This window comes from Stegostoma tigrinum, chromosome 9, assembly GCF_030684315.1.
Source record: "Stegostoma tigrinum isolate sSteTig4 chromosome 9, sSteTig4.hap1, whole genome shotgun sequence".
NCBI classification, from domain to species: domain Eukaryota; kingdom Metazoa; phylum Chordata; class Chondrichthyes; order Orectolobiformes; family Stegostomatidae; genus Stegostoma; species Stegostoma tigrinum.
Window position 1 is genome coordinate 31399847 of NC_081362.1, and position 22318 is coordinate 31422164.

Below are 22318 nucleotides of genomic sequence, written 5' to 3' on the forward strand. Positions count from 1 at the left end.
TTTTCATGAATGATTTTTTTTAAACCACATCAAACGGCATCTGCTGGAAGTGACTTTGCAGAGGCGGAAGCTGTCCCATGGAGTATTCAATAAAATTTACAAGTTCTCTCTGTCACATTATTGCCAGAAACCTGCCAATGGACAACCCTGCCAATATCGAGGTAGACCTCCTACACATGTGCCAGCATAACCACATTTACCATGCCCACTCCTGAATGTCTGCGCTTGCTGATATTATTTGTTTGTTCAACAAACTCTTATCATTACCTTGTCGCATTTTACGTCATTTTGATTTCTTACCTATTTGAGAATTGGCAATGGCAATCTCCTTGCTTTCCCTAATCACCACCTGCCCTGAGGTCCTCCTGCTTTGCGATGTGCCCCCATGTAACGTGCTCAAAGCTGACAGCTTAGATTTGCTTCATACCCACTTTACCATGATGCACAAACTTCTAGAAATGCTTCCTGAATCAGGCTCATCCTTGGCTAACTACATTATTGCTGTTGAACTTTTTGATGACCTTCAGCTATGCCTCCCTTTGTTTATCTGGCACATGACCGCTTGCCACTCTTTAGAAACAAAATACACATTCTGCCATAATGCCAGGAAGGCATTGGTGAACCATGGAGTTGACCTACCGTGGCAGATTGCTACATCACTCTTTCTTCACAGCTGATTTTCTGCCTTCAAAAAGAGATGAGAACTATTTAAATGGATCTCAAATCTCCTTCTTGCTGTGCTTTTCCATCATTGGTTGGATATCATTAAACTATCCATTAACAGGTGGGCTTCACTAAAATATGAGGCTCAATACATTCCAGCTTCCAGAGGCTTTAGAACCTGGAATTAGACCCAATGTTGGACTGTCATTGCAATCTGGAAAATCCAACCATGCGTGTCCAAACTAATTCGTTTCCTACCAAACATATTGTACTGGCCATACATCAAGGTCTAAATTATTTACGTATTGTATCTCAAAATGTTATTTTAGAAAACTTGCATTAAAAAATGTCTTGAAAAATTATGCTGCACTTTATGATGAACTTTGATAATATATGTTTATTTGGGAAGTTGGGTTCTAAGGTAGAAGAGAAGTGGATTTTAATTTTCCACTCGGTGAAAGTGTGCCTTGTTTTGTAAGGTCAAAAAGGAACTTTGAACAGTGAGTTCAAAAGAGTACTTCCAAGAAATTGTCTGATTTATGGGACATGACAAACAAGCCCCCTTGTGAGGTGATTGCAAAGGTATTTGACTTGAGTTTTACAACCCATGAAGAGCGGTTGGGGTTGGCGGGATGGGGAGGGGCAGTGCAGAAGAATATTCATTCAGAAAGAAATCACCCATTGTAGTAGTGGTTTTGTTATTAGTCTCTAAGCAGTCAGGGCTGGGGAGCAGTTCTGAATTGCTTACAAGACAGTGGGAAGACAGCTGCACAAGTAGAAGACAGTGAAATTGTCAACCTTATCACAAAGGCTGTTGAAAACACTGAATTTTAAATAAAAGGGACCACAAGGTTATGAGGCCTAAGTTGGCAAAGATGGACTGGGAAACCTAATGACAAGGCTTGGCAGTGGATTAACAATGGCTATTTTTAAGAAACAAAGTATTCATGCCTATTTTGCACAAAAATAAAATACAAAAGTTGGCTGTACCGTGGTTTACAGAAGAAATTAGGCACAGTATTACATCCAGATGAGGCATGTAAAATTGCTAGAAAAAGCAGCAAGCCAGAGTTTAGCAGAATTCAGCAAAACTGGACAAAAAGGTTGATCAGGAGAGGGGAAAATAGCATATAAGAGCAAACTTACAAGAAGTGTATAAACTGACTGCAAAATCTTCTATGAATATATGAAGAGAACAAGGTTACTGAAGACGAATGTTGGTCCCTTATCATCAGAAATAGACAGCAAGTTATAATGGGGACAAAGAAATACAAAATTGGACAGAGATAATGGGAACTGCAGATGCTGGAGAATCCAAGATAACAAATTGTGGGGCTGAATGAACACAGCAGGCCAAGCAGCATCTTCGGAGCTCAAAAGCTGATGTTTTGGGCCTAGATCCTTCATCAGAAAAATTGGACACACATTTTTGTTCTGTCTTCACAAAAGAGGACACAAATAATTTCCCAGAAATCAAGGGTCTATTGAGAGGGAAGAATTGAAAAACATCTATATTAATTAAAAAAAAACTAGGGAAATTAATGCAGTTAAAGTCTGACAAATCCCACAGACCTGATATTCTGTTTCCCAAAGTACAAAAGGAGGTGTCCATAGAAATATTGGGTGCATTGACAGTTATCTTCCAAAATCCTGTAGATTCTTGATCAGTCCCTACGGATTGGAGGATGCAAAATATAAGCCCACTCTTTTTAAAAAAAGGAGGGTGTGAGAACTACAGTCTAGCTCACCTTACATAATGAGGAAAATGCTAGAAAAGATGAGAATAACAGCATTTTGAAAGCATTAACCTTATTAGACAATGTTCGCATGGATCTATAAAAGGAAACTCATGATAAACTAATCTTCTAGAGTTTTTTGAGGATATGTCTATTGCATTAGATAAACAAGAACCAGTGGTTGTGGTGTATTTAAACTTCAGGAGAGCTTTTGATAAGGTCACACATAAAGAAGCCAGTGGACAAAAATTTAAACACAGTGCATTGGAGGTAACATATTGTTATAGATTGTGATTGTTTCTTGTCTGTCAGCCAGTGTATGGGAATAAATTGGCCATTTTCTGGACTGGAAGTGAAGACTGGTGCTGTACTGCAGGGATCAGTGCTTGGCCCCAGTTATTCACAATATACAAAAGTAATTTGGATCAGGGAACCAAATGCAATATTTCCAGGTTTGCTGATGACACAAAAGGAGTGGGATTGAGAGTTTTGAGGAGGATGCAAAGAGGCTTTAGAGTGATCTAGACAAAGAGTGAATCGGCAAACACATGGCAGATGCACTATCAAGTGGATTAATGTGAAAAACTGAAAGGCACAATATCATTTGTAGGGTAATTTATTGGGAAATGTGGATGGTCAAATGCATCTGGGTGTCATTTTGCACCAGTCAATGAAAATAAATAGGCAGGTGTAGCAAATGATTAGGAAGGCAAAAGGAATATTGGCCTTCATTGCAAGAGGATTTGAGTTCTGAAGTAGGGGGATATCTTGCTGCAGTTATATAGAGTTATGGTCCTTACACCTAAGATACTCTTGCCACAGAGTGAGACTAATGAAGGTTCACTAGCCTGATGTTCAGGGTGGCAGAACTGACCTGTGAGGAGAGACTGATTCGACTGGGCCTCTGTACACCAGAAGGAGAGGGGATTTGATTGAAACATGTAAAATTCTAATAGGGCTGGACAGACTGGATGGAGGGAGGTTCTCCCATGGTTGGGGAGTCTAGGACCAAGGGTCCCAATCTCAATACATCAGCCAGGTTAGGGCTGAGATGAATTATTTCTTCACAGAAAGGGTGGTCAGCCTATGGAATCTGCTACGACAGAAGGCTGTGAAAGCTGGGTCACTAAGGATATTCACGGAAATGAGAACTTTTTAGATATTAAAGGGATCAAAGATTATGTGAAGAAAGCGGGAATAGGCTTTGAGATAAAGCTATGATTGTACTAAATTACAGAGCACTTTCAAAGAGCTGAATAACCTACTCCTGTTTCTAGTTTCTGTGTCTATGCTTTTTAATGACATGAGTGTAAGGAACCCATTTTGAGTATTCTGAGAGCAGTATTAGTGGTTTAGCTTTAAGCATCCCTGGGGGACATTAAATAAAGAAAATAATAGCAAATAATGCACAGCAGAAATTTGCCAAAAGGAAAAACAGTTGTGCCATCTTTGGTGGGTAGACAGGAGGACTCTTCACCTGAGATTTGCGCAACTGTAAGCTTATTGCTGCGTATATTCTTTTTCTGATATCTGTAATGAGATAATTCAAATAGTTTTTCTAGAGTATGTTCGTTTTTTTTCATTTTTTTTGTAGTGAATGCCTTAGCTGTGCTTTAAAAAATAACCTGTGAACGTGTCAAGTGTATAAATCTCTATGGTAAATATCAAGTCTGGCTTAAATTTGTGGTTATTTTTTAATTAACCTGCTCAAATGTGATGACACACCTTTTGAAGCAGTTGGGATTTGAACTCTGATATCCTGTCTTCGAGACACTACAACTGTGCCACAAGAGGCTGGTTCACACTGGGGTCTAACTTGTTCAGTATTAGCATCAGCTGAGATGATAATGTGCAATTCAGTTTGATATCTATATGAATCAGATGTGTTTTGTTCTCTGCTATCATTCTTCTCCTTGAATAAAGTGATTTTGATTCTGATTTTATTGTCATAGTCATTAAGCTATTTCCTTGCTTCTTGGGCAGAATTCTGAGATTAATTGATGTCTTTGAGCTACATTCTAACTGTCACTGTGTAGGATGAGTTGACTCACTCACTGTTGTTTTCATGCTTCAATAGTTGATTTTTGCATATTAATGAGTCACAGATTGTTTATGTATGTGACCCATTAAAATGCTTTATATGACACAATTTTTTTTGTTTTTATAGAGCGTTACTTGAGACAGGACGTGGAAAGCCATGATTCTGATTTGTGGCTTCTTCTAAAACGGACTCAGTCTGCAGTTAAAGCAGTACGTCTGCAGGCTGTTCAGGAACTGGCAAAGAAACATCACTGGCATGGTAAAAATAGGAACTAGATGTTCAAACTTACTTAGTGGATTATTACTTAATTATTATTGTAACTTTGTCCTTTAGTACTACTTTTATACACTTTCAGAGTTAATATTTATGCATCAGTAGAGAAATGACAAATCCTGAAGTGCAGAGAACTTTAGAAGTTTACAACACACAAGAAGGCAAATCAACAACCACTTACATTGAAGGTTCCTTTCACAAAATGAAATTTAGCCCACCTGTTCTTGCACAGTCTTGAATTATTTTGATTGCCCTCTCACCCAATACAGTATCTTTTTCTTGTAATGATTAAGATTGTTAAATCGGAGCATTAAATTTACAGGGGAAGAAGAAGAAGAAGATAGAATGTAGAATATAGTGTGGTGAATCTGAAATTTTGCATCATCATATCATCTTTTACTTGTGCAAACTTTCAGCCAGCCTAGCAGAATGAAAACCTTTTTGTTTGCCAATTATAACAGCAGCTTACGTAAAACAAGTTTAGAAAGTACTCTCAGGTTTGAAGGCATGAATCCTGAGCAAAAGTGGTCCAAGAAAAGGTAAATTTTATACCAATACTTTTTTATTTCACATTCCGGGTTAAAAATATGTCAATGTTTAAAAAAAAATCACATCTATCATCGCTCGTCTCTCCAATTTAGTGCTAGTCTCTTTAGTTCTGGTGTGGAGTTGTTTAATATTGCTAATGATCTGGATAAACAAAGGTGTAGAGTCAGAGTTGTAATGACGCAGCTCCAAGCCATACAATGTCTCTTTTCCATATGTCCTTACGTGCACTTCTCCAGTATTCCATTAAGCAGAACCAATAAACACTGGTGAAGCACAGGTAAGGTGCTTTCCCTTGTACAGATCATAGGTTTACTGTGACGGAGAGCAACCAAACCACACTACAAAGCTTTCTGCCCAACAGTCAAGCCAAATGTTTAATTTTTCTTTCTTTATGCTCAGCCGTTAAGTATAAAAATTGATTAAGTACATCTCAATTTCTAGCCCAATCCAAGGCCTGCATCTGATTAATTATGTGCTTTACTCTTGCTTTTTTTTAAACTTTTCAGCACAGCGAGGTTTATTTCTTGTATCCTGATCATTCCTCTGGATAAGAATGAGCTGGTCCTTCAAGAGCTCAACACTGTTAGCCTCCTCTTATTCATTTCTGACCAACAGGAGAAGTTCTTCAGAAAAAATTTCAGCTACCCTGTACAGAGCTCCAAAAAATTGATTCATCCCGATAATAATGAACAAAAATGTTTAAAGTTCCAGAATGAAATAGCAACATTTTCTATTTTCTCAGCTCATAAGGAGCTTTCAGTTGATTTTGCACATCTTGGTTAACTGTGTAACCTTTTATTCACCAACATTAGTTAAAACCTAAAGGTTGAACCCATGTAAATTCAATTTGAATGTGGCACTTTGATGTAACATATTCTAGAACCTTTTCAGAACTCCATAAATACAACTGAAAGTTTCACGCTAATTTTCTCAAGTTGTATCAGACTTGGGAATGCATGATACTAATATTCTCTACAGCAACAAGAAAGGAGATATAGTTTAACAACTGATAATGGGAACTGCAGATGCTGGAGAATCCAAGATAATAAAATGTGAGGCTGGATGAACACAGCAGGCCCAGCAGCATCTCAGGAGCACAGAAGCTGACGTTTCGGGCCTAGACCCTTCTTCAGAGAGGGGGATGGAGTGAGGGTTCTGGAATAAATAGGGAGAGAGGGGGAGGCGGACCGAAGATGGAGAGAAAAGATAGGTGGAGAGGAGAGTATAGGTGGAGAGGTAGGGAGGGGATAGGTCAGTCCAGGGAAGACGGACAGGTCAAGGAGGTGGGATAGAACATAGAACAATATAACACAGAACAGGCCCTTCGGCCCCCGATGTTGTGCCGACCTGTGAACTAATCTAAGCCCAATCCCCCTACACTATCCCATCATCATCCATATGCTTGTCCAAGGACTTGTTTAAATGCCCCTAATGTGGCTGAGTTAACTACATTGGCGGGCAGGGCTTTCCACGCCCTTACCACTCTCTGAGTAAAGAACATGCCTCTGACATCTGTCTTAAATCTATCACCCCTCAATTTGTAGCTATGCCCCTTGTACAAGCTGAAGTCATCATCTTTGGGAAAACACTCTCACTGTCCACCCTATTTAATCCTCTGATCATCTTGTATGTCTCTATTAAATCCCCTCTTAGCCTTCTTCTCTCCAGTGAGAACAGACCCAAGTCCCTCAGCCTTTCTTCATAAGGTCTGCGCTCCAGACCAGGCAACATCCTCGTAAATCTCCTCTGCACCTTTTCCAAAGCTTCCACATCCGTCCTGTAATGGGGCGACCAGAACTACATGCAGTATTCCAAATGAGGCTGCATTAGCGTTTTGTACTGTTGCAGCATGACATCGCGGCTCCAGAACTCAATCCCTCTACCAATAAAACCCTAATACACCATAAGCCTTCTTAACAGCACTATCAACCTGGGTGGCAACTTTCAGGAATCTATGTACATGGACACCAAGTTCCCTCTGCACATCCACGCTATCAAGAATCTTTCCATTGGCCCAGTATTCTGCCTTCCTATTATTCTTCCCAAGGTGAATCACCTCACATTTATCCATATTAAACTCCATTTGCCACCTTCCAGCCCAATTCTACAGTTTATCCAAGTCTCCCTGCAACTTGCAACGTTCTTCCACACCGTCCACCACTCCACCAACTTTAGTGTCATCTGCAAACTTACTAACCCATCCACCAATGCCTGCGTCCAAGTCATTTATTAAAATGACAAACAGCAGTAGTCCCAAAACAGATCCTGAGGCACACCACTAGTGACCTGACTCCAGGCTGAATATTTTCCATCAACCATCACTCATTGGCTTCTTACAGAAAGCCAGTTTCTAATCCAAACTGCTAAATCTCCCTCAATCCCGTGCCTCTGTATTTCCTCCAACAGCCTACCATGTGGAACCTTATCAAAGGCTTTACTGAAGTCCATGTACACGATGTCAAACTGCCCTTCCCTCATCCACATGCTTGGTCACCTTCTCAGAAAACTCAATGAGGTTTGTAGACACGACCGGCCCTTGACGAATCCATGCTGACTATCTTCAATCAAATTGTTGCTTACTAGATAATTATAAATCCTATCTCTTATAATACTTTTCAAAACTTTTCCTACAACAGACGTAAGGCTCACAGGTCTATAATTACCTGGGTCATCCCTACTGCCCTTCTTGAACAAGGACACAACATTTGCGATCCTCCAGTCCTCTGGTACTAAACCTATAGACAATGAGGACTCAAAGATCAAGGCCAAAGGCTCCGCCACCTCCTCGCTAGCTTCCCAGACAATCCTCGGAAAAATCCCATCCGGCCTGGATTTATCTACCTTCACACCTTCTAGAATTGACAACACCTCCTCCTCACTAACCTTAATCCTTTCAATTCTAGTAGCCCGTAACTCAATCATCTCCTCTACAATATTCTCCTGTTCCTCAGTGAAAACAGATGAGAAATAATCATTTAGCACCTCTCTGATCCCCACAGGGTCCAAACACAACTTCCCACTCTGTCTTTGACTGGCCCTATTCCTACCCTAGTCATGCTCTTATTCCTCACGTACCTATGGAAAGGTTTAGGGTTCTCCTTTATTCTACCTGCTAATGTCTGCCTATGTCCCCTCCTTGCTCTTCTTAACTCTCTCTGTAAATCCTTCCTAGCTAATCTGTATCTCTCCATCACCTCATCTGAACCATCTCATCTCATCGTCACATAAGCCTCCCTCTTCCGCTTAACAAGAGATACAATTTCTTTAGTATACCACAGTTCCCTTACCTTATCGCTTCCTCCCTGCCTGATGGGGACATACCTATCAAGGACACGCAATATTTGTTCCTATAACCATCTCCACATTTCGATTGTCCCCATCCCCTGCATTTTTCTAACCCATTCTATGCCTCTTAAGTCTTGCCTAATTGCGTTATAATTGCCCTTCCCCCATCTATAACTCTTACCCTGTGGCGTGTTCCTATCCCTTTCCATCGCTAAACTAAACGCAACTGAATTATGGTCACTCTCTCCAAAGTGCTCAACTACCACTAAATCAAACACCTGGCCTGGTTCATTACCAAGTACCAGATCCAGTGTGGCCTCCCCTTTTGTCGGCCCTTTGACATACTGTGTCAGGAAACCCTCCTGCACACACTGACAAAAACTGATCCATCCGACGTACTAGAGTTATAGTATTTCCAGTCAATGTTAGGGAAGTTAAAGTCTCCCATAATGACCACCCTGTTGCTTTCACTCCTGCCCAGAATAGTTTTGCCGATCCTCTCAACATCCCTGGAACTTTGCGGAGGCCTATTTAAAAAAAACTCCCCGCAGTGTTACCTCTCCTCTCCCGTTTCTGACCTCAGCCCATACCACCTCAGTAGACAAGTCCTCATCAAAAGTTCTTTCAGCCACTGTTAGACTGACCTTGACGAACAAAGCCACACCTCCCCCTCTTTTACCACCACCCCTCATCTTAATGAGAGATCTGAGGTTAGTAGGTAGGAGATGGAGGTGTGGCTTGGGGTGGGAGGAAGAGATGGGTGAGAGGAAGAACAGGTTAGGGAGGCAGAGACAGGCTGGGCTGGTTTTGGGCTGCAGTGGGTGGAGGGGGAAGAGCTGGGCTGGTTGTGTGGTGCAGTGGGGGGAGGGGACGAGCTGGGCTGGTTTTGGCATGTGGTGGGGGAAGGGGAGATTTTGAAGCTGGTGAAGTCCACATTGATACCATTGGGCTGCAGGGTTCCCAAGCGGAATATGAGTTGCTGTTCCTGCAACCTTCGGGTGGCATCATTGTGGCACCGCAGGAGGCCCATGATGGATATGTCATCTAAAGAATGGGAGGGTGAGTGGAAATGGTTTGCGACTTGGAGGTGCAGTTGTTTATTGCGAACCGAGCGGAGGTGTTCTGCAAAGCAATCCCCAAGCCTCCACTTGGTTTCCCCAATGTAGAGGAAGCCACACTGGGGACAATGGATACAGTATACCAGATTGGCAGATGTGCAGGTGAACCTCTGCTTAGTATAGAAAGTTACCTTGGGGCCTGGGATAGGGCTGAGGGAGGAGGTGTGGGGGCAAGTGTAGCATTTCCTGCGGTTGCAGGGGAAGGTGCCAGGTGTGGTGGGGTTGGAGGGCAGTGTGGAGCGAACAAGGGAGTCACGGAGAGAGTGGTCTCTCCGGAAAGCAGACAAGAGTGGGGATGGAAAAATGTCTTGGGTGGTGGGGTTGGATTGTAGATGGCGGAAGTGTCAAAGGATGATGCGTTGTATCTGGAGGTTGGTGGGGTGGTGTGAGAGAACGAGGGGGATCCTCTTTGGGCGGTTGTGGCGGGGACGGGGTGTGAGGGATGTGTTGCGGGAAATGCGGGAGCCGCGGTCAAGGGCATTCTCGACCACTGTGGGGGGGAAAGTTGCGGTTGCGGGAAATGTGGAACCCCGCCCACGGCCCATGCCGATGGAACCCCGCCCACGGCTGACGACCTCATCGCTCCGCCCACAACCTCCACAGCGAGCAACCCTAGAGGATACAGCCACACTGAGCCCTGCCGCATCTTCACCACACCCCCAGACCTCCCACTGACTAAGGACGAACGGTCAGTCCTAAGCAAAGGGCTCACCTTTGTCCCCCTGCAACCACACATCAACGAATACCAGTCACGGTTGGACATAGAGCAGTTTTTCTGCTGCCTTCGCCTCCACGCTTACTTCTTCAACCGGGAGCCTAAGCCTCCCACCTCTGACGCCTTCGCCCACTTCCAACACTTGTCCTCCTCCTGGACACCACCCCCAGGCCTCCTACCTTCCCTCGACCTCTTCATCTCCAACTGCCGTTGAGACATTAACCGCCTCAACCTCTCCACCCCTCTCACCCACTCCAACCTCTCCCCCGCAGAACGGGCAGCCTTCCGCTTCAACCCCAACCTCACCATCAAACCCGCAGACAAAGGTGGCGCAGTGGTCGTATGGCGCACTGACTTCTACATCGCCGAGGCCAGATGCCAACTCTCCAACACCACCTCCTACCGCCCCCTTGATCATGACCTCACCCCCGAGCACCAAACCATCATCTCCAACACCATTCATGACCTCATCACCTCAGGGGACCTCCCACCAAAGCCTCCAACCTCATTGTTCCCCAACCCTGCACGGCCCGTTTCTATCTCCTTCCCAAAATCCACAAACCTGCCTGCCCTGGTCAAGCCATTGTCTCAGTCTGTTCCTGCCCCACCAAACTCATCTCCACCTATCTGGACTCCATTTTCTCCCCTTTGGTCCAGGAACTCCCTACCTACGTCCGTGACACCACCCACGCCCTCCACCTCCTACAGAACTTCCAATTCCCTGGCCCCCAACACCTCATTTTCACCTTGGACATCCAATCCCTATACACCTGTATTCCGCATGCAGATGGCCTCAAGGCCCTCCGCTTCTTCCTGCAAGCCCGACCAGTCCCCCTCCACTGACACCCTCATCCGCCTAGCCGAACTCGTCCTCACCCTCAACAACTTCTCTTTTGATTCCTCTCATTTCCTACAGACAAAGGGGGTGGCCATGGGCACCAGCTTTGCCTGCTTCTTTGTAGGTTACGTGGAACAGTCCTTCTTCTGCACCTACACAGGCCCCAAACCCCACCGCTTCTTCCGTTACATTGATGACTGTATCGGCGCCGCCTCTTGCTCCCCAGAGGATCTCGAACAGTTCATCCAGTTCACCAATACCTTCCACCCCAACCTCAAGTTCACCTGGGCCATCTCCAACACATCCCTCATCTTCCTGGACCTCTCAGTCTCCATCTCAGGCAACCAGCTTGTAACTGATGTCCATTTCAAGCCCACCGACTCCCACAGCTACCTAGAATACACCACCTCCCACCTACCCACCTGCAAAAATTCCATCCCCATTCCCAATTCCTCCGCCTCCGCCGCATCTGCTTCCGCGATGAGGCATTTCACTCCCGCACATCCCAGATGTCCAAGTTCTTCAAGGACCGCAACTTGCCCCCCACAGTGGTCGAGAACGCTCTTGACTGCGTCTCCCGCATTTCCCGCAGCACATTCCTCACACCCTGCCCCCGCCACAACCGCCCAAAGAGGATCCCCCTCGTTCTCACACACCACCCCACCAACCTCCAGATACAACTCATCATCCTCCGACACTTCCGCCATCTACAATCCGACCCCACCACCCAAGACATTTTTCCATCCCCACCCTTGTCTGCTTTCCGGAGAGACCACTCTCTCCGTGACTCCCTTGTTTGCTCCACACTGCCCTCCAACCCCACCACACCCGGCACCTTCCCCTGCAAGCGCACAAATGCTGCACTTGCCCCCACACCACCTCCCTCAGCCCTATCCCAGGCCCCAAGATGACTTTACATATTAAGCAGAGGTTCACCTGCACATCTGCCAATCTGGTATACTGTATCCATTGTACCCGGTGTGGGTTCCTCTACACTGGCGAAACCAAGCGGAGGCTTGGGGACCGCTTTGCAGAACACCTCCGCTTGGTTTGCAATAAACAACTGCACCTCCCAGTCGCAAACCATTTCCACTCCCCCTCCCATTCTTTAGATGACATGTCCATCATGGGCCTCCTGCAGTGCCACAATGATGCCACCCGAAGGTTGCAGGAACAGCAACTCATATTCCGCTTGGGAACCCTGCAGCCCAATGGTGTCAATGTTGACTTCACCAGCTTCAAAATCTCCCCTCCCCCCACCGCATGCCAAAACCAGCCCAGTTCATCCCCTCCCCCCACTGCACCACACAACCAGCCCAGCTCTTCCCCTCCACCCACTGCATCCCAAAACCAGTCCAGCCTGTCTCTGCCTCCCGAACCTGTTCTTCCTCTCACCCATCCCTTCCTCCCACCCCAAGCCGCACCTCCATCTCCTACCTACTAACCTCATCCCACCTCCTTGACCTGTCCGTCTTCCTTGGACTGACCTATCCCCTCCCCACCTATACTCTCCTCTCCACCTATCTTCTTTTCTCTCCATCTTCGGTCCACCTCCTCCTCTCCCTATTTATTCCAGAACCCTCACCCCATCCCCCTCTCTGATGAAGGGTCTTGGCCCGAAACATCAGCTTTTGTGCTCCTGAGATGCTGCTGGGCCTGCTGTGTTCATCCAGCCTCACATTTTATTATCATAGTTTAACAGCTGCTGCTTCAGGGGAGTGTTGCTTCAGAGCGAAAAATAATCAAAAAGCAACATCAGTTGATTTGTTTGCGATTAAAAAAAGTCTTTTTTAGAACTGATGATAAAACACAGGAATAAGTGAAGATGATAGCATGAAGTAATACAAGTAAGCAAAATAAGGTAGGGGAAGTAGAGTAAAGATGGCATGATGGAAGTGAAGGTAGCACAAGTTGATTGAGTGGATTGAGTTGAGTTGTTTGAGTTGTGTGGCTTGTAAAAGTGAGAACTTAACGACTGTACAGAGCCCCTGGACAATCATATGTACAAATACTGCTTCCACCTGTAGAAACCTGAGCCTCCGGTTTCACAGCTCAAATGACAACTGGAGACTTGGTGAGCCCGAGACTGAGAGTTATGTGGATAGCCTCTTCAGAAAGGTAGTCAAACTGCAACTTAAGAGCCTCGAGGAAGGAAGGCAATGGGCGAATGCCAAGCAGCCCATAAGAAGCAGGCAGGTTTTGCAGAAGCCTCCAACTGTCAGACTTTGAAATCGGTTTTCCAGTTTGGAACGTGATGAGGATGCTGGTTCATCAGGAATGTGTAGTCGGAGTCATGTTTGTGGCACTGCAATCGGTTCACTCACATAGAAGGAAAGGAAGAAGAAAGGAGGATTCTTTAGCGGCACAGATAAGACAGTGTAGAATTCCAGAAAGACAAGTTACTACTGTGCATCTTGTAGTTAGCACAGATTGGTGCATCAGTGATGAAATGACTAAATGTAAAATGGGGTGGTGGGGTTGTCAACAAAATAAGCTGTTGTGCGTGCAGATGAGTTTCTTGACTATTGTTGGAGCTTCATACATTGAGACAAGTGCAAAATTTTCTGTCGCAGTTTGGATTTGTGCCGTGTATATTGTGGAAGGTTTTCAAGAGTCAGGGTACAAATTGCTTGCCTCAAAATCTCCAACATCTGAACTGCTCTTCCAGCCATACTTTTTATGTGGTTGGTCGAGAATTATGAAAAGACGAATTTTGAGAAAAGTTCCGAGGAGAGACCATGTAGATTTATTGGCACAGTTCTAACAAATGTACTTAGACAAGCGGATCTGAGGATTGGTGTGCATAAAGCTTGGGAGTCATAATCTTTGAAGGTAGCAGAACAAATTGAGAGGAATGTTACCAAATATTTTGGGACAGCTTATGTTTCGTAAATACAGATACTAAGTACAAAAGGAGAGAAATTACTTTGGCTAAACCTGTCCATTTCTGGTCACCATGCTTTACAAAAGAAGTTAATGTCCATTAGTGTGCGCAGTGGTTTTACCAGAATGGTTCTAGGGATGACGCAATTTAGTTACAATAAAGAGAAGTTAGGATTATTCTCCTTGCAGTGAAGGAGTTTGAGAGAAGATCTGACAGTGTTCTAGAAAATTATAAAAGATATCAATATTAAATCAAAACGACTGTTGGTAAATTTATTTCATCAGGTAGTGGCCTGTCCCATTAACAAATGTGAAGTGCTGCATGCTCCCTCTTCAAGTTGTATTTAATTCACAATTCCATTTAACTTGTAAAATTCTATACTTCTAAATTGTTCGGTCCTGCGACTGAGGTAGATAGAACATAGAACATTACAGCACAGTACAGGCCCTTCGGCCCTTGATGTTGTGCCGATCTGTCATACCGATCTGAAGCCCATCTAACCTACACTATTCCATGTACGTCCATATGCTTATCCAATGAGGACTTAAATGTACCTAAAGTTGGCAAATCTACTACTGTTGCAGGCAAAGTGTTCCATTCCCTTACTACTCTGAGTAAAGTAGATAGTCAGTAATCACTTTATTCATTGTTTGAACCTAGATTAAAGAACTGAGAAATAATTGTCAAACTTTAAATGACAAAATGCCATGCTTTAAGTTATTGGGTAACAGGTTCTTTGATTGCTGCACTCCTCAAATTGATATTTTTCTGTTTAGTTTATAATTCTGTTGTCAGAGCTATTGAATCAGTTATTGTCAGTTCTAAATTCTCTTGTTTAAATAAACACTTAAAGACACAATAGCATCAGCATAGTCACTTCAGCATGTTCAATAACAAGGATTAAAGTTCTTTGGGATTTGTATAAAGGGGAAAGTTTGCAAGGATCTCACGAAGTGTTTTTTATTATAGGAAGAGTAGATTTTGATTGCTGTTCGAAATGTAGGCTAACCATGTGAGTGTTGGAACAAAAACAGAAGGTACAGGAGAAACTCAGCAGGTCTGGAAGCATCTGTGCTGAGAAAGCAGATTTAACATTTCTGAAGAGATAATAGGAACTGCAGATGCTGGAGAGTCTGAGATAACAAGGTGTGGAGCTGGATGAACACAGCAGGCCAAGTAGCATCTTAGCTTTTCTTGTGCTCCTAAGATGCTGCTTGGCCTGCTGTGTTCATCCAGCTCCACACTTCGTTATCTCTAATATTTCTGAAGAAGTTTTGAAGAGTCACTGGACCGGAAGCATTAACTCTGCTTTCTTACCGTAAACGCTGCAAAATCTAGAGGTGGTCCAGCAATTTCTGTTTTACTTTCAAATTTGCAATATCCATAGTTCTTTGCTTTGTTTTAATGTGAGGGTTGAGTTAGATTTCAAGCTTTCTCTAAAATTGATTTACATAAAAGTCTTAATATTTTTCCAAAACCTTCACAATCAAGTAGAGTACAGGAACATAATGAACAATCATCTGGACTCAAAACGTTAGCTTGCTCTCTTTCCATGGATGCTGTCCTGCTGTCATCTCCAGCATTTATTGTTTTCAGTACAGATTCTAGCATCTACAGTAATTTGTTCCTACTGGAACATAGGTTGACTTTGGTCAGGTAATTATCTGGTTTGAATTTTGTCATTTAACTAGGTTGACAGTTAATGGTTCCTGTTGGATCTCCATACTAGCTATATAAATATACAAGTATTAGAGTATAAAATTTGATTCCGTGAAACTTCTCTGCCATTTAATAAGATCACAACTGATCTGACTGGGACCGAAGCTCCACATTCCTGCCTTCTGCTGGTAACCTTCCCACTACTCTGCATGCTAACTGATAATCTATCCACCTCTTGTCTAAAAATATCAATAGACTTCCCTTCCACTGCCTTTTAACGAGGAGAGCTCCAAAGACTGATGACCCTCTGACAGGAAGTATTTCTTGCCATCTTAAATGAACAACCCCTTATTTTTAAAGTGGCTCCTAGTTCTAGATTAGCCCAAAGACAAACGATCCTTTCCAAATTCATTCTGTCAAGATCCCTGAGGACTGTGTATTTTTCAATTCTCTTACTCTTCTAAACTCCAGCACATACAAGCCCTGTTCAATCTGTTCAATCCTTCCACATGGAGCATCCCACCCTTTCCAGGTATTAGTCGAATAAACCATCTCTGGACTGCATTTATATCCTTCCTTAAACAAGGTGGCCAGTAGAGTGCAGAGTATTCCAGATGTGGTCTCACCAGGCCCTATGTAACTGTAACATAAACTCCCTGCATTTCTTTTCAGTTTCCCTTACAATAAGTCTTAAGATATTGGAGCAGAAATAGCCCATTCAGTCCATTGAGTTTGCTGCATCATGTAACCATGGCTGACCTGATAATCCTCAACTCCACTTTCCTGTCTTCTCCCCATAACCATCTATTAAAAATCAGTTTATTTCAGCCTTGAATATGCATAACAACTCAGTCTTGTCAGCCCTCTGCTCTGGAAAATTTTCACTGACTCATGACCCCGACATACGATGAGCTTTCCTAATCAGTTGTATCTGCAAACTCACCTTCTGTGATGAAGAGACTAATTTAGTTAAGCGTTAGTAATTACCAAACCACATGGGAACCATAAATGTAGAAAGAATGGATAACAAACAAGACATTCGAACTGTTGGGTTAAGTAGCTTAGCCGCAATATCAGCAGAATAGCATTGACCTTGAACAATAGAACAATGCCAGTGGAATGTCCGTGGTAACCGGAAGGCAAAGTACTGGGCTAATGGTAAGATTCTTAGTAGTGTAGATGAGCAGAGAGATCTCGGTGTCCATGTACACAGATCCTTGAAAGTTGCCACCCAGGTTGACAGGGCTGTTAAGAAGGCATACAGTGTTTTAGCTTTTATTAATAGAGGGATTGAGTTCCGGAACCAAGAGGTTATGGTGAGGCTGTACAAAACTCTGGAGCGGCCGCACTTGGAGTATTGCATACAGTTCTGGTCACCGCATTATAAGAAGGATGTGGAAGCTTTGGAAAGAGTGCAGAGGAGATTTACTAGGATGTTGCCTGGTATGGAGGGAAGGTCTTACGAGGAAAGGCTGAGGGACTTGAGGCTGTTTTCATTAGAGAGAAGAAGGTTGAGAGGTGACTTAATTGAAACATATAAAATAAGCAGAGGGTTAGATAGGGTGGATAGGGAGAGCCTTTTTCCTAGGATGGTGACGGCGAGCACGAGAGGGCATAGCTTTAAATTGAGAGGTGAAAGATATAGGACAGATGTCAGAGGTAGTTTCTTTACTCAGAGAGTAGTAAGGGAATGGGGATAATTAGGGGGATAATTCCATGATTTTGACCCAGCATCAGTGAAGGAATGGGGATATATTTCCAAGTCAAGGTGGTGAGTGGCTTGGAGGGGAATTTGCAGGTGGTGGTATTTTCATATATCTGCTGCCCTTATCCTCCTTGATGAAAGTCATTATGGGTTTGTAAGATGCTGTCTGAGGATCTTTGGTGAAATTCTGCAGTGCATCTTGTAGATAGTAACTACTGCTACGACTGAGCATCAGTGGTGGAGCAAGTGGATACTTGTGGATGTAGTGCCAATTGAGTAGACTGTTTTGTCGTGGATGGTGTCAAGCTTCTTGAGTGTTATTGGGACTGCACTCAACCAGGCAAGTGGGGGGGTGTTCCATCACATTCCTGACTTGTACCTTATAGAAATTGGACAGGCTTTGAGGAGTCAGGAGACGAGTTACTTGCCACAGTATTCGTTGTTTCTGACCTGCTCTTGTAGCCACTGTGTTTATGTCATGAGAGGTAACAAAGTGTGGAGCTGGATGAACACAGCAGGCCAAGCAGCATCTTAGGAGCACAAAAGATGACATTTTGGGCCTAGCCCCTTCATCAGAAAAGGGGGATGAGGAGAGAATTCTGAAATAAATAGGGAGAGAGGGGGAGGCGGACCGAAGATGGATAGAGGAGAATGTAGGTGGAGAGCAGAGTATAGGTGGGGAGGTAGGGAGGGGATAGGTCAGTCCGGGGAGGACGGACACGTCAAGGGGGAGGGATGAGGTTAGTAGGTAGGAAATGGAGGTGCGGCTTGAGGTGGGAGGAGGGGATAGGTGAGAGGAAGAACAGGTTAGGGAGACAGAGACAGGTTGGACTGGTTTTGGGATGCAGTGGGGGGAGGGGAGATTTTGAAGCTTGTGAAAGACGCAATGATACCATTGGGCTGCAGGGTTCCCAAGTGGAATATGGGTTGCTGTTCCTGCAACCTTCGGGTGACATCATTGTGGCACTGCAGGAGGCCCAGGATGGACATGTTTCCTAAGGAATAGGAGGGGGAGTTGAAATGGTTCATGACTGGGAGGTGCAGTTGTTTATTGCAAACCGGGCGTAGGTGTTCTGCAAAGCGGTCCCCAAGCCTCTGCTTGGTTTCCCCAATGGAGGAAGCCACAATGGGTACAGCGGATGCAGTATACCACATTGACAGATGTGCAGGCGAACATCTGCTTTATGTAGAAAGTCTTCTTGGGGCCTGGAATGGGGGTGAGGGAGGAGGTGTGGGGTCAAGTTTAGCACTTCCTGCGGTTGCAGGGGAAAGTGCCGGGTATGGTGGGGTTGGAGGGGAGTGTGGAGCGGACAAGGGAGTCCTGGAGAGAGTGGCCTTTCCGGAAGGCAGACAAGGGTGGGAATGGAAAAATGTCTTCAGTGGTGGGGTCGGAATGTGGATGGCAGAAGTGTTGGAGGATGATGCGTTGTATCCGGAGGTTGGTGGTGTGGTATGTGAGGACTAGGGGGATTCTCTTTTGGCAGTTATTGCGGGGGCAGGGTGTGAGGGATGTGTTGCAGGAAATGCGGGAGACACGGTCGAGGGTGTTCTCAACCACTGCGGGGGGAAGTTGCGGTCCTTGAAGAACTTGGACATCTGGGATGTGCGGGAGTGGAATGCCTCATCCTGGGAGCAGATGCGATGGAGGTGAAGGAATTGGGAATAGGGGATGGAATTTTTGCAGGAAGGTGGGTGGGAGGAGGTGTATTCTAGGTAGCTGTGGGAGTTGGTGGGCTTGAAATGGACATCAGTTTCTAGATGGTTGCCTGAGATAGAGACAGAGAAGACCAGGAAGGTGAGGGATGTGTTGGCGATGGTCCAGGTGAACTTGAGGTTGGGGTGGAAAGTGTTGGTGAAGTGGATGAACTGTTCGAGCTCCTCTTGGGAGCACGAGGCGGCACCAATACAGTCATCAATGTAACGGAGGAACAGGTGGGGTTTAGGGCCAGTGTAGTTGCGGAAGAGGCAATGTTCCACGTAACCTACAAAGAGGCAGGCATAGCTTGGGTCCATGCGGGTACCCAGGCCACCCCCTTTGTCTGTAGGAAGTGGGAGGAATCGAAAGAGGTGTTGTTGAAGGTGAGGACAAGTTCGGCTAGGCGAATGAGGGTGTCGGTGGAGGGGGACTGGTCAGGTCTGCGGGTCAGGAAGAAGTGGAGGGCCTTGAGGCCATCTGCATGAAGAATGCAGGTGTATGGGGACTGGACATCCATAGTGAAAATGAGGTGTTAGGGACCGGGGAATTGGCAGTTCTGGAGGAGGTTGAGGGCGTGGGTGGTGTCACGGACGTAGGTTGGGAGTTCCTGGACCTAGGGGGAGAAAATGGAGTCCAGATAGGAGGAGATGAGTTCGGTCAGGCAGGAGCAGCTGGAGACAATAGGTCGATCAGGGCAGGGCAGGTGGGTTTGTCAATTTTTGGGAAGGAGATAGAAGCGGGCGGTGCGGAGTTGGGGAACAGTGAGGTTGGCGCTGTAGTGGGAGATCACCTGAGGTAATGAGGTTGTGAATGGTTTGGGAAATGATGATTTGGTGCTCAGGGGTGGGGCCATGATCCAGGGGGGCGATAGGAGATGGTGTCGGAGATGTAATGAGTCCAGTTGTGTTTCTGGTGAATGATAACACCCAGGATGTTGATAGTGGGGATTTAGTAATGGTAACACCTTTGAATGTCAAAGGGTGGTGATTAGTTTGTCTCTTATCAGTGATGGTCATTTGTGTGGCGTGAATGTTACTTGCCACTTGTCAGCCTAAACCTGAATGTTGTCCCAATCTTGCTGCATTTGAACATGGACTGCTTTATCTGAGGGGAATGGTGCTGAACGTTTTGCAGTCATCAACGAACATCCTGTCTTCAGACTTTATGATGAAGGAAAGGTCATTGAGACACCTGGGCAGATAATGTGTTTCATTTTTATTCTTCCTACAAAAATGGAAAGATTCAGATTTTCTCACATTAAGTTCCATGGTCTAGCTCTTTGCCGCTCACTTAACTTATTGATATCCTTTTGTATTGTCCTTATGTCCTCTTCACAACTAACTTTTCTACCTGTCTTTGTGTCATCAACAAACTTAGCTACATTCCCCTCATTTCCTTCATTTATTTAAATTGTAATGTGTTGATGCCTCAGCACTGACTCCTGTTGTTATACACTATTCATTATATGCAACCAGAAAAAAAACCTGTCTAACTATTTTTCTGTTGCTTCGGGCTCAAACCCCACTTCCTGTTTACTCCCTACCCCTCCACCCACCTCATCTTTTGCACATAAATCAACATTTTCCAAGGCACCAACAGTTCTCAGGAAGGGTCACTTTACCAGAAACGTTAACTCTGATTTCTGTCCACAAATGCTGCCAGACCAGCTGAGCTTTTCCAGCAATTTAAATTTTTGTTTTAGAAAGAAAAAAGTATCTTTTTTCTGTTAACTAACCAATCTTCTATTCATGCAAATATTTTATCTCCTCTCCCATGAGCCTTTATTTTTCACGACAGCCATTGATTTGGCACTTTATCACATGCCTTCCGGATATCCAAGTACCAGTGCCTTTTTATCTGTAACATGTTACTTGTTCAAAGAATTCTAATAGATTGTTAAAATTTGATTTGACTTGCGCAGAACCATGTTGACTCTGCCCAAACATCTTGAATTTTTCCAAGTGCCTTATTATTACATCTTTAATAATGGCTCCTACTCTTATCCTTACTATGGAGTTAAGCAAAGTGAGCTGCATTTCCTGCTTCATTTCCTTCCATTTTTGACTACAGTATTTTCCTAAATCCATGCTACCACCCCACCACTTTTATTCCTTCCTTATACTTTATTTAACCTTAAATACTAATGGCCCAGTACTTGCCATTTTTAAGCCACTTTTCTGTTAGTTTCACAATATGTTCTCATTTGGTGGTTGGCACTCGTACTTCACTATCCTTGGTCGCCATGCGTTGTGTGTTCAAGTACATGCATGTTAAGCCAGTTTTTGTTTTCCTTACAAGCCTTCTCAGTCTGGGCTTTTCTAAAGTGCTACTTGCTTCTGTAGTAATATCAATCAATCTCTTGTCTTATTTCAGTTTAATGTTCTTTTCAACTAACCGGTGCCAATCCCCTGCTAGTTTAAATTTGAAACCAGACCAATCACACCACTGTATGTCCACACAAGGGCATTAGTCCCAGTCCTGTCAAGGTGCACATTATTTCTTTTAAATACTCCTGCATGAGAACTGATGCCATTGGCCCAACAGTCCTTTTTACATCATGCCTTGAGCCACGTACAATTCCCTCCTATCATCAGATAAGAAGGTCTAGAGCTGGATGAACACAGCAGGCTAAATAACATCAGACGAGCAGGAAAGCTGACGTTTCGGGTCTGGCCCCTTCTTCAGAAATGGGGGAGGGGAAGGGGATTCTGAAATAAATAGATGGGGGCAGGCGGATGGAAGATGAATAAAGGAGCAGATAGGTGAAGAGGAGACGGAGAGGTCAAGGAGGCAGGGATGGAGCCAATAAGGATGAGTGTAGATGGAGAACTAGGGTGGGGGTTGGTCAGTCCAGGGAGGACGGACAGGTCAAGGAGGTGGGATGAGGCTGGTAGCTGGGAGGTGGGGTTTGGGGTTGAAGTGGGAGGAGTGATAGGTGGGAGAAAAGATGGACAGGTGAGCGAGGTGGGGACGAGCTGGGCTGGTTTTGGGATATGGTCGGGGGCGAGGAGATTTTGAAGCTCGTGAAGTCTACATTGATACCATTGGGCTGACCCAGGTCAGCTTTCCTACTCCTCTGATGCTGCTTGGCCGTCTGTGTTCATTCAGGACTACACCTTGTTATCTTAGATTCTCCAGCATCGGCTGTTCCTACTA

The 22318-nt window shown here is 44.6% G+C and overlaps 1 protein-coding gene across 2 annotated transcripts in view; it reads left to right on the forward strand.

Annotated features, from left to right (window-relative positions):
• The window catches only part of serac1 (serine active site containing 1), a 266772-nt gene that overhangs the window by 60574 nt on the left and 183880 nt on the right, over positions 1-22318 (forward strand). For both annotated transcript variants that reach the window (XM_048536593.2, XM_048536595.2), the window contains exon 5: positions 4567-4698. In XM_048536593.2, coding sequence (XP_048392550.1) covers positions 4567-4698 — 132 coding nt within the window. The remainder of the gene's footprint in view (positions 1-4566; positions 4699-22318) is intronic.